The sequence below is a fragment of the Centrocercus urophasianus genome, unplaced genomic scaffold, assembly GCF_019232065.1.
Source record: "Centrocercus urophasianus isolate 14NV4802_14NV808 unplaced genomic scaffold, USGS_Curo_1.0 seq_28, whole genome shotgun sequence".
Classification (NCBI taxonomy): domain Eukaryota; kingdom Metazoa; phylum Chordata; class Aves; order Galliformes; family Phasianidae; genus Centrocercus; species Centrocercus urophasianus.
The window spans coordinates 13,369,014-13,381,844 of NW_024884844.1; the positions used below are offsets into that span (position 1 = coordinate 13,369,014).

At 50.8% G+C, this 12,831-nt stretch overlaps 1 protein-coding gene across 8 annotated transcripts in view; it reads left to right on the forward strand.

Moving 5' to 3' along the window:
- FMNL2 (formin like 2) overlaps positions 1–12,831 on the forward strand; it is a 108,240-nt gene that overhangs the window by 42,456 nt on the left and 52,953 nt on the right. For 5 of the 8 annotated variants that reach the window (XM_042827171.1, XM_042827169.1, XM_042827170.1 and 2 more), the window contains exon 2: positions 8,278–8,361. In XM_042827171.1, coding sequence (XP_042683105.1) covers positions 8,278–8,361 — 84 coding nt within the window. Of the gene's footprint in view, positions 1–4,690; positions 4,873–5,072; positions 5,132–5,234; positions 5,258–8,277; positions 8,362–12,831 lie in introns of those variants that run through there. The other 3 variants (XM_042827172.1, XM_042827173.1, XM_042827174.1) reach the window with 3 other exon arrangements.

A 12,831-nucleotide genomic window follows, 5' to 3' on the forward strand; every position in this document is an offset into this window, starting at 1 on the left:
TGGGAGGCGGAGAAGGAGAGCAGGAGCTTTTCAATGAGGATTGTCTGGCTATGGATGTGGGCAAGGGCAGCCTGTGACTATCCAGGCTATCGGGAAAGGAATGGGCTTTGTTCACAGTGCTGTCTTTTTGCAATCAGTTATACTTCCCAAATGAGGCCAAAATAATATGAGGGAAACTGAAGGCTGCTGCTTGGGAGCTGTGATGACAGTACAAAAAGAAAGAGCGCTGGTCTCTTGTCAAGGACATCACTCCGCCAAGGGAAGCACTGCTGATGCAGCTGCAGCAGGGAGGATCCTACGTTCAGGGGGGTCCAGGCTGGGAGGGCAGGGGATGGGCAGGTGTTGGTGCCAGGCTCTTGCTCCTTCCCACTAACCTAGGTCAAAGAGTTGCTGTTGTCTTTCAAAGCATGCTGCACTTAGCAGAGCTGAATTTTGGCTTCACTTTCACAGTCTGTCAATTCTATTTTATTTTTAAACCTAGTTTGTTTTAAAAAGCAGCCTTAAAAGTAGCCTTGTTCTGATTTCTCTTGAGAGCGAGACCCCATCGGTCGGTGGGGAGTCCATCCCATTACTCCTGCAGCTTGATAAAAGCCTGCAGTAAAATGGCTGTGAACTTTCCATTAGTGAAAAGGCATCGTGGGGCCTCGGTGGGAGTGCTGGGAGGGAGCTGGGACTGCCCAGCACAGAGCAGCCTTGTTTGGGACTGGGCCTGGTGCAGTGCGACCCTGCCACGTCTCAGACCCACGCAGTCTGCTGCGGATGGTTCACGTGTTCAAAGTGAGTATTGAGTTCTCACAAATGCAGCCAATTGCCTCGTGGTGTGTGCAGCCAATTGCATAAACAGAGCTTTAGTGCTTTTTGGTGATTTGCTTTACCTGCTTGTTGCAGGCGATGTTTAATGATGCTGTGGGACAGCTGCGTTCTCTCGTGATGCTCTCAGGCTTCCCTGCCAGCTACAGCTCTGCCTTGTCCTTGGAAACTGAGGGATCTGCTCAGCTGATCATCCAGGCAGGTCCTCACGCCACTCTGCAGGAAGCTGCTGAGTCCTTGGAGCTTAACACTTGATTACTGAAGGGCAATGGAAAAAATACAGGAAGATCCGTGTGAAAATGCGACTGGTGAAACAACAGATATCTGCACTGGTGGTTTGGAGACGCCTGATTTTTAGGCATGAGAATTACTCATGTGACGTGTGGATAAGTGTGTGTGTGCATTATGTTTGTAGCCACTCCTGTTGTAACACAGGCAGATGTAGTGTAAGGCAGGAGAGCCCTGGGGGTCAGATATTGTGGAGTGGGAGACAGAGCAACCTCAGTGCACGAGGAGTTTCTCATTATGGCTAGAAAGTCACACGGCTGTGGTTTTCTTTGGCCATTTGCCTCTTCTGTTGGGTGCAGTGGTGCTGGCAGTACTCAGACCTGTAAATATTTCCAGTATAAACCGGAGTTTATGGCACGCCTGTAAAAATTCACATGGGTTTGGAGCCTGGCATATGGGAGCCTTTGCTCGTGTTTACATTTTTCGGTACAACAAACTTTCAGATAAATTGCCTTCACAGTTCATCAAGTACTTGAATGCAGAAAAGAGGAGGTAAATAGTTTGCAATGTTTAAGAAGTGCTTATCACTTCTGCTTGTTTCACTGTTTATAGCTTCGTTTGCTTAGTCTAAAGCACCAAGTACGCCTCGTGGAGTTCCTGGTCCTCCTGAGCTTTGGCTTTCTGACACTGAAATCTTTTGCAAATTCGAGTTATTTAAGAATGTCACCAACGTGTGCCTTCGTCCAGCGCATGCAGACTGGTTTGTTGGTGAGCATCCCCTCCAGCTGATGGGTGCAGAGCACAGGGCTGGGGAGGTGAGCCCTGAGAATCACAGAATCATAGAATGGCTTTCCTGGGTTACAAAGGCCCACAGTGCTCACCCAGTTCCACCCCCCTGCTGTGTGCAGGTCACCAACCAGCAGCCCAGGCTGCCCAGAGCCACATCCAGCCTGGCCTTGAATGCCTGCAGGGATGGGGCATCCACAGCCTCCTTGGGCAACCTGTGCCAGTGCCTCACCACCCTCTGAGTGCTTCATCTGACAGAAGAGGCTGGGTAGGCCCAGACTGGACACTTGCATGCTTTAAACGCAACTAATCAGACTGTTTTTTAGTACTGTTAATTAACTGATGAAACTGTGGTTGTAACACCTTCTGTGTTTTGTTAGTGGGCCCACTCTGGTTGGTGGGCATGGGATGGATGCAGTGGAAGTGCATCTCCAGAACAAGGACACCAGCACGGAACATTTGTTGGTGGTGGGCTTAGTGTGAAGCAAATGGTGAAGTGGGAAGTGAATCTACCATAATTAGGTCCTCACATGGATTATTATCTAAATAAGTGAAAATCCAGAGCAGTGACATGGATCCTGCTGGGGTTGGCCTGGCTGCTGGTGCATGGGTGAGCACCACGGGTGGTGTTTGCTCAGGTACATCAGCACGAGCAATCCTGGCCGCAGTGGGGCTCTGCTGCTGCTGTCATGTTGGGAAAACACTTCTCCTTATCTCTTAGCAGCATGTTGTGATCTTCAGCTGCTTTTAAAATTCCAGTTAGGGGAAATTTCTTTAACTGCTCTTTTATTACTTTGTTGAGAGCTGCAGCTCTTCCCCAGAGAGGTGACCTCGCAGCTTGCCAGTGAGCAGGGCAGGAGCTTTGTTGGCCAGGAGTTAGCAGCAAGTTTGGAGGTGATGCACGGCAGCCATTCCTCTGCAAACCACCTCCAGTGCTCCAGTGTGTTGAAGGCGTGCGTGGGGAGCATTGCTCTCACTTCATCACCTGCTGCCTGGCTCAGCGTGGTTAACTGCAGCCCTGCACTGAATGGTGCTGGGCAGGGATGTGGGGCAGGGCTGCAGGGCTGGGGCTGCGTGCACGGGGTGGGGAGTGGTGCAGGTGCCAGCATGGAGGGGCTGCCTCTGTCCTCACACTGTAGTTCAGCTGCAGGACGGGGTTCTCTGAGAGCTCAGTGTTCTGTTACACAGCACTGGGGTGTTTGGGAGATGAGATTTACACCTCTGGATAGAGCAAAGCCTCTGAGCTGACTGTTCCTTACAGCTGCTTTTGTGCTGAGATTGTGCAGTCCTCTTGCACAGATGGCTTTTGACACTCACTGATAGGTGCTGCTGTCTGTGCTGTTAATTTTTCCTTTTCAGCAGAGTAGTTGATAGGCAGCTATTCAGTTACACAGCTGGGTCTGCAGTGTTTGCTCTGAGGGCTTTGTAGTGAACAGTGTCGTGCAGGATGGGAATCCTCTGGTTAGAGCAAAGCTTTTTATTTCGGTGGAATCCTTATAAAGCTGATAAAAACTAATAAATTGTAAGAAGAAAAGCCCATCAGCAAGTTGGGAGCAGACTGATTGTCCCAGTGCTCAGCCTTCACCTACTGTTTTGCACTGCTGCGTGCTGGCAGGGGATCAGGAAGGTGCAAGCCTACAGACAGGAGGTGGGTTGCTCCAGACAGCATGTTCAGCATTTCATGGCAGTGGTAGAAATGAGATGTCCAACACATCTCCTCTGTGCATCTCCCACCGCGTCCGACGTACGGCTCCCAGCAGCTGGGTGCGTGCTGCTGTACTGCGGCTCCCGGCTCCTGGCAGATGTGAGCATAGGCTCGAGCTGGAATGCACTTTCCCAGACGTTTCACTGAAAGCTCTTTAATTTGGGGTTCTGTGGTGTGCCTTATCAGTGGTGAGTGCATTTGAATGAGTGAGTAAAGCAGTGAGGCGGTGATCTTCCGGGATGGGTGAGTCAGCTGTGAGCTGCGCTCTGGGGCTTTTGCAGCGTGAAACGGTTTCTCGGTGTCGAATTAATGAGGTTTCAGCTTTTCCAAAATCTGAAAAGTATTAGTCTGGGTCTGAATTTCTGAATGGTATAAACAGCCCTGTGGTGAGAGCGGCAGTCGCTGGCCACCAAGACGTTCGAGATGCTTCTCAGATGGAATTCCAGCAGCGAATGTCAGCAGCACCCGGCTTGGCTCACACCTCTGCTCCTGCCCCAGGGCTGCAGCTGCAGCTCCCAGCGCTTGCTGGGAGTACTGGGGAAGAGCTGAGCTCCCCAAAACGTGCACAGGCTGTCTGCATGGGATCCCCGTGTGTGCGTGGTGAAACACATCCTGACCCTGCTCTTGTTTGTGCAGTGCTGATGCTGGTGGGGGTCTCAGTGGAGCAGTATGAGATTCACATCTCCAAGAGCTCTCAGGTTAGGATAGTGTGTAATCAATATGCATGTGTTACTGCTGAGGAAGCAAAGTGATGTGCAAAGCAGCACAGCAGCTTCAGTGGGGAGCACAGAGGAGGGAGCAGTGAATGATGTCAGGTAGGGTGTGTGGGGTTGCTGAGAAGTCCTGGGGTGCACACAGTGTAAATGAGAGTCCTGCACTCAGTCCCAGCCCTGCACACGGATGTCTGCGGGGACAGCTGCCTTGCTGGGAGCATCTGTGTGCTGTGTGCTGGGCTTCCAGATCAAAGAATGGTTTAATAAGGAAAAAAAAGGGGAGAAGGAGGATGAGAACAATAAGTAGATTTAATTTTAGCCTTGCATGGATTCCTCATAAAGTCAACACGCCCAGAACTGCCTCACTGGCCTCTAGCTTTCCTAAATAAACACACTGTAGCAGGACTGAGAAGTGAAGCCGCGCAGAGTTACAGAAAGCTGAATTTTAGTGTTATACAGGACCATGAAGGGCTCTTTTACTGTGGATCCTGCAGTTAAATTGTAACACTGTACCAAAGTACAGAGGGCTGCCTTAGTAGGCAAGCTCTGAAGTTTGCAGCCGAGCTTTGTTGACCTGCAGGTTCCCTGCTGGAAGGATGCCTGTTCTTTGTCAGTTCTACAGGTTGGGAGGTATGGATTTGACTTACGGACCAATTTTGGATTTACTTTGTAAGAACTCGCTAAACATTAAAAAGACTTGAAATAGTTCAGGCAGTGCCATAAAACAGTCATGGCCATAACACAGAAAAAATGAAGGGTGCAGCTCATCATCATGGAGGCAGCAGAGATAGAGCCAGGAGTGCTGGAGGTGGAAGGCGATAGCCGGGCAGTCACCAAGTGCTGTGCACAGAGCCTGCAGGGAGTGCCACTGTGAGCTGGGACATTCCAGGTGAGAGAGTCAGCAGGTGAGGAAATGAGCAAGGCTCAGCTTAGTGTGAATCTAACGAGACCAAGGATATGGTGGAAGCTCCGGTTTGTTCCATCAGTACTACCATGAAGCCAAAAATGTGCAAAGGTTTGCTTTCCTCTCTCTTGTGGTTGTGCGGATCGGAAATAATCCCACTCAGAGGAAGGGAAGGAGGAGAAAGTGAGCTGGGAATTAGGGCTTGGGAATATAAACTGCTCTGCCACGTCTCAGAGAGGAGCTGGCGTTAAGCTGCACCATGGAGCCACTGAAGCAGTGCATGAGGTTTCCCGGTGTAGAGGATTCATTAGCAGAATTGAGGTTTAATTCTGCCATTGCAGCTGAGGGAAGCTACGTGTTCTGTGTTCTCCTCCGCTCACATCATGCCTGCCAAGCTGCTGCTGGAATTCAGGGGATGCACTGCTGGCTATGTGTGGGGCTCTGGTAGACAGCAGCGGTCTCTGCAATGGGCACTGGGTGCTTCCTCTGCTGCCCACGTCCTGCTGTCCCCAGGGCTGTTCTCAGTGACCCACACAGAGGAATGGATGGCCGTGTCCTCGGGCTGCTGGGCACGGCTCCCATGGAAGTTCCCATGAGTAGGAAATGGTTTTCTGTGCTCGGAGGCTGGTGGCAAGGTCTCGTGTTTTGGGATGGATGTGCTCTAATTGGCTTACTGATGCACGCGGGGCCTTTGATGTGAGCGGATGGATTAGGAGGAGCCTGTCCTGTTTGATGCTGGCACGTTTATGTCATGATTCATAAATAAAAAGGATTTAGACTTAAAGATCATAAGATTAGCAAGAAAGAGCAACAGCTTAATGCCATTAATTAGCAACGCTTATGCTTTTAAGTCACTCAAGATGCTGCCACGTTTGTTTTCCAAAACAATAAGCCTGTACATTGTCATTAAAATGAAGAATAAGTTAGAGGAAGCTGAGTTCTGTCCTTGCGTGGCAGCTGGGAGAGATTGGGGTGGTTCGGGCCGGGCTGGGGGTGCAGTGCCTCTCTGCAGCTTGGGTTTGCTGTGGGGATGCTGAATTGGATGGAGCTGGGCTTTGTCCAGTAGGTTAAATGTGTATATTTCCTTGATGCGCCGCTAGTTTTATTTTTAACTCTTAGGCAATTTAATATTTTGTGGGCCTGCTAGTATTTCCCCCTGGTTTTCCATCTGCTACTGTGATTAAATGAAGTTGTAGCTTTATAATGCCAGTCCAGAGCAAACGAAATGGAAACCTTACCTATATGACTTGGCATGTGGACAGTAGACATGAATAACTTTGGAATTTGTGGGGAAAAAGAGAAGTTATGTGTGCTTGGAGCCAGAATACAGCCGGGAATCGGCCTCTGCAGACAGGATCGAGCTGCAGCTTCTGAACTGAATGCCAAAGGCTTCCGAGCGCGAGCTGCATGGAGGGGGGAAGGTGGGAGATTGGCAGTCCTGGGCCTGCAGATAGCCAGAAAGTGCTGCTGTGTGTGATGCCCCTAACCAGAGGACCTGGAAGTGGCTAAGAGACGCCTGGGAGTCATTTCACTGGGCTGCGGGGAGCAAGAAATACAGACTGCGATTATGTGTGGTTAATTGTGATGGGAGCCAAAGCTGTGCAGGCAGAAGGGTTGAGCCAAGGCGATGGAGCAGCCTTCTGTGCCATAGCTGCTGATGCAAGAGATGCAGAGTGGGGGAGTTCACACTTCAGAATGAAATCAGAGTTAATCTGTTTTGAAGTTTGTTCATCCAAATCGCTGCCTGGGCCTTGTTTCCCTCCCTCAGGCTGCACTCACAGAATTGTTAAGGTTGGAGAAGAACTCTGAGATCCCCAACCCCCCCACATCCTCTCCCACGTCCCTCAGTGCCACATCCCCACAGCTCTGGGACACCCCCAGGGATGATGACCTGGTGGTGGGCCACTGCCTGACTGCTCTTTGGAGAAGGAATTATTCCTCATACTCACCCTGACCCTCCCCTGGTGCACTGTGAAGCCATCACCTCTTGTCCTATCACTGTTACCAGGGAGCAGAGATGACCTGCACTTTGCTCCAACCTCTTTTCAAGGAGCTGGAGAGAGTAATTGGGCTCTGCAGAGCTCTCCAGGATGGCTTCTGGTCCCAGGACATGCATTGCAGGTAAACAGAGAGGCTTCCCCTACAGCTTAGGCCCAGTGAAGCTCTGAAACACGTTTGCATCGTCACAAGTAAGGAATGGCACTTGACGGAGCCCCAGGAAAAATACCAAGGAGTGCATTAAAATGATAAGCAGAACTGATAAGGTATATGGTGAGAGACTGAGAGGGGAATCAACAGCAGATAGCATCACAGCCTGTAAATACTATCGACATGACAGCACAGATGAGCAAAGAGAAGAGTATTTGTTATCTGATAGAAAACGAGCTTCAGGAAGAGCAGCAGCAGAGTGGTGGAAAGGCTCTGGGAGCGGGTGACACTCATCCACTGGTGGAAGTAGTGAGGTCTGGTGGGAATGCAGCAGGGCCTGGGGTGGGCGAGCAGGTGCCTGTGTCTCAGAGTGAGATATGTGAGCTACAGCAGGAGAGATGCTTCGTGCTCTGGCACGTGGCCTTCCTGTGCTGCATCCTGCTGATAGGAGGCTCTTGAGATGTGGTGCTTGCAGAGCTCTCCTTGTGCTGTGCAAATAGCTTTGGAGTGCTGCCACTCCAAAGTGTGCTGGGTGGTAGGCACCCAGCTGGGCTGTCCTGCACTGTGTTATGGTGGGCAGCTGTGCTTCCAGCTACACTATAAAACAAATAGGGCTGCGTGTGGTGACATTTGGAAACCTGAACAGCATCTTGCTGTTAAAATAGAATGAAATGGATTTTAAGGACCTCGTCTGGAGAAAAGCAGCCTTCTGCAGTGCTCGGCACCAGGTGCTTGCTGTATCAGTGTGCTCAGGGCTGGAAGGCTCCTGCTGCATCCCAGTGCATTCTGCAGCACGAGGGGGCATTGCTGGCACTTCTGGGGCCAAAGGCAATGCTGAGAGGGAATGTTTTTGAGTAATGCTGTCAACAGGAATTCACGTAAAACAATGAGGGTGAGTGCAGCCCTGCTGCCTCGGTTCACCCACATCTGCTGCCTCCCAAACCCGAGCCCACTACCTGATGCTCCTTTCTCTCTCCCTGCAGAACGCGATGAACTTGCCTCCTGACAAAGCCCGTCTGCTGCGGCAGTACGACAATGAGAAGAAGTGGGAGCTCATCTGCGACCAGGTGAGGTGGCCGGGGGGCTGATGGCACACACCTCCTTAGCAGCACGCATGGGGTTTGTCAGTGCAGGACCCTAAAAGGGCACCTTGCAGGAGATGAGCATTTGGGTGGTTTCTGACACTCCTTTCTTTGGCCTCGTGCTCATTACTGGTAACAAACTCATGGAATCTGTGTGCAGTGGATGGGTTCTCACCTTGTAAGTAAGCTGTGTGATGTCAGTGAGTGATTTTGATGCAGTTGGGCGCGTGGCTTTCCCTGTCCTGAGCCATTGCCCCATATGGCCATAGCTGTCACCTTCGGTGAAAGACAAATGGTGATGCAGTCTGAACTCCCCTTCACCTCCAGAGCCTGAGCAGCAGCCTGGGATTAAGCAGCACCATATGCTGAGGCATCCCTCATGCACAGCTGTGTGCGGGGCAGGCTTGGCAGCAGTGTGTAGCAATTAACAGGTTGGTCTGCTGTAACAAATGGGCAAAAACAGCATTCTTTAGAGAAAGTGAAGCGTGTGGAAGGTGGGGTGTGCATCTGTGAGCCAGCAGCAAAATCTGCCATAAACTTCAAAGTGATTGCTAATGAAAGTGATTGATCCAGGGCTGAAAGAGTGGGATGCTTCCTTGAGATGGCAGTACAGGTATCAGGATGATGGTTCAGCAGAAGGCACAGTCATGCTGTGAGGTTAGGAGCGTCCTATGAATAGGTTTGTGGGACACTTCCTTTATACCCATTACAGTGGCAGAGCCTCCAATGAAATCCAAGTACCAAATCCACCCTTCCCAGAGTCCCACTGTCCCAGAGGATGTGCTTAGGGCTGCAATCTGCTGCAGCTGCCCCATGTCCCTGCTGGGTGCTCGCCAGCCACTGAGGATTGGAGCAGCATGGAGCAGGTGTCTGTAACAGCACCATAGCACAGCATATGGTGTGTGAAATATTTATATCTGTCCGTGTAATTATGGTACGTGGCTGCAAACACTTCTAGAAATAGATTCTGTATGGAACGTAAGCTGTTAGAGAGGAAGCAAACTTTGATTGCTGTTTTCTATAATAATACATTTTGTATCTGCTTTGACGAGGTGGATGTGCTTTCTGGTGAGCCATTGCAGGGGCTGCAGTGCTGGTTGTGGGGAATCAGCCAGGATGGTGCTCCCTCTCCTTTGTCCTTGTAAGTCATCCACACTTTGCTGCAGCTTCCCTATAAGCTTGCTCCCTGCCTCTTTGGGTCGGTGAACAAGGAATACATCTAAGGAGGAGGAGAAGAATGAAACCAGGTCTGGAGGACGTGATGTGAGCAGCCGACTTCCAGACAGGGAGAGGAGATAATGTGCCCTGCTTGATGAGCCAAGCCACTCTCATGGAGTGTTTAGTGGCACTGCTGGCATTTCGGTCCAGCTGTGTGCGCTGAAGTGTTGGGGGGACATGAATGTTGAGAGGTTGTGAGCATCTTAGGAGGTTCTTCATTGCCCTCTAATGGCAAGCTGTGGCAGGGGTGGAGATCGTGTCCTGTCCCTTGGAGGTGCATGGAGAGCAACTAATGAAGAGCACCAAGATGGAAGCAGTGTGGTGGCACCCGAACTTCAGCCCTGAGCTGCTGCTGGAGCCCTTTCCCAACAGTGCTGGGACTCCAGAGGAAGGAAGGGACAGTTTGGCAGGCTGGTGGCCGGTGTGGGGTCACGGGGATGGTGGAAGCTTCTCCTGGACTTGCAGTGCCCAAGGAGCAATGCTGGTGGTGCCTGAGGGAGCCGGGCTGAAGGCCAGGCTGTGCGTGAGCCTGAGCCCAGAAATGAGCTGTGTTGAGGTTTTACCATCAGAAACAAACAGTGCTCCAAATAGCCCATGGAAGAACATCTGAAACCACAGAGGGACCCTGAGACTGTCTTCATTGACACTGAGCTGAAAGGAGCTTTGGCTGTAGTTGTTAGATCATGTTCTTAGGAGGAAAGAAATGTTTATTGCTGAGCCCTCCATCCTGCCAGAAGCTGCATGGTGACAGAGAGTTTCACAGCAGCTCGTGCTGCCCAGCCTAGCCCACATGTGCTTTTACACCCTTCCAAAGGGCAAATGGCACACAGCTTCCCCAGCAGTGCCGAGTCAGACCCACTGAATGCTTACCTGGCCTGTGTGAGCCCTGAGAGCAGAATGAGCCAGCAAGGGTAACAATAATAACAGATGTCATTAACACAGAAAACATCCTGAATGTTTTTGGAAGCAGAATATCTCTGGAAAAGCCACAATTTCCTGGTTTCGGAATAAATACATTTCCCAGATTGAGGTGAACAAGGGATGTATCGAGTTCTTCATGGGACTGCATGGAAGAGGAAATGCAGGATTCCAGCAGTTCCTCCTCATTGCTGAAGTGAAACCCCTGGCCTCACTTGCTGTATCCACCAGGAGAAGGTGCTGATGCAGGGCAGTGGGAGCAGTGCTGTGTGCCCAGCCCGAGCTTCTCCCTGACTCATTCTCCATCATTCATTCCTCTCAGGGAGGCACAGAGCGGCTCACTGCAGCGTTGGGCAGTGCTCTTCCATTTCAGCCTTTGGGCTGAGGTTCCCCAGCAGGTTGCAAGTAAGAAAGGGCCCATTATTTCTGCAAAATGAATTTCCATATCACGTGGTTGGACAAAGGCAGGACAGTTACTGCTGGTCCATGCCTTTCTGATGTCGAGGCTGCAGATAGCAGCAGTGCCTCGAGTCTGCACAGAGCAGATAAAACAGCTTTTGGTTGGGATTCACAACAGTGTTGTGTCTGCCCGGCTCTGCTCCATGCAGCCACCTGCCTCCTGCATGGTGAAATCTGGGGAGGTGAGATCGAGTTGGAAGCACTGTGTGTCTGTGGAGGAGACCCCCAGCCTCACACAGTGTGAGACTCACAGCCTGAGACGTTTTTATTTTGAAAACAGATTTGGCCGATGAGCAGTTATGGGTTGCCAGAGGAGGAGAGGATGGGTAAAAGCAGTAGCTTTAGCTTGTTATTTCTGGTTCTTAAGGGTTAGGGGAGGATAGCAGTGGGCTTGCCTCCTCAGGGAAGGAAGAGCTGAGGAAGCAGAGGAAAGGGACCAGCATTTCCCTGCGTGGGACCTGGTGATGGCTGCAGGCTTCAGTCCTTCGGCCCAAGTAATTCTGCTATGTGATAATGAGCAGTATTTATTTAATGACCTTGCTGTAGAGATCATTACACAAGTACATAATTATGGCTGGTTTCAAGAAAACAAACACACAAAAGTGTGTGCTATCTGCGTCACGGACTGCTGGGCTTGCTTGCTGAGTCTCTTCAAGTGGTTTGTGCTGAAGACTTTCAGTTATTGACCCCAGGGCTGGGAAAGCTTGTGCCACTTAGCACTCCTGAATGAAGCATTCCTGAATGAAAGAAATGACTCTGAAAGACTAAAACTCTTCAGACTCCTGAAGAGGAGTCCAAAACTCCTCTCTAGAGGATTACATATAACACAGCAAAGCCATGGTGGCACTAGGAGCTCCCCAAAAGGAGGATCAATCCCACAGCTGTCCCTTTGCTGCCCACACTCCCCCCCCCCCCCACTGCTGCCTCCAGGGATGGCCCGGCCCTCCTGCAGCCCCAGGGCAGTGCTTGGGAACAGCAAGCACACTGCTGCCCTCATGGTTCAGTTGCAGAGGAGGACATCAGTGCTGAGTGCTGGGATATCCCCAGAGCTGACACAAAGCTCCAGTGGTGGTCCTGAAGCTCTGGTGACTCCTTAGGACGTGTCCTCATTCAGAGCAAATTGCTTCTGTTGTTTGTCTGCCAGAGTAAAGGAGTTCTGAAATAAGTTGATGGATGGAACTACTTCTAAATCACTTCTGTGCGCTTTGCCCACTGCAAAGCCATGGTGGGCTCTGTCCTGGGGAAGCTGGATGTCTAAATGTGAAACTGTCCCAACTGTTCCATAAAAAGCACTCACACCGAGCTAGCAGTCAAAGACCTTTGAATACTGACATGTTATACTTTTAGATGTTTTACTTTCTGTGCCTAAATGTTCTGTATTCTGAAGTCCCCGACAACATACTTGGGTTCCTGCCTCTGTTGTCTCTCTTCATAAGAATCAGGGTTGCAGCAGGTGCTCTCTTTGCAGGGCAGGAGCTGTGCTGAAGCCTTACACCCATCTGCAGCCCTCCCCGTGATGCCACGCTGCCTCTTGTACCTGGCTCTCCCAGCACCCTGACAGCACTTCCAATTAACAGCAATTTAACTACAGTTGTGACTTCTCAGCGGTCACACTGAGGCACACAGATAGAAGGGTCTAAGGAAGAGAGAGGTTCTGTGAACATACGAGCTTCCTTGGCCCCCTGGCAATGCAGCAGCCAGGTAATGAGCTTGTAGCAGTGATTGCCTCCTCTCTCAGCAGTTAGATTGGGCTTCTTGAAACCAGTCCTGTGTGTGGCTGCTTGCTACATGATGGCTTGTTCTCTGCTTTTATGGGCTGGGTGATCCAAATGTTCCCTCTTCACCTCCATCACCACAAAT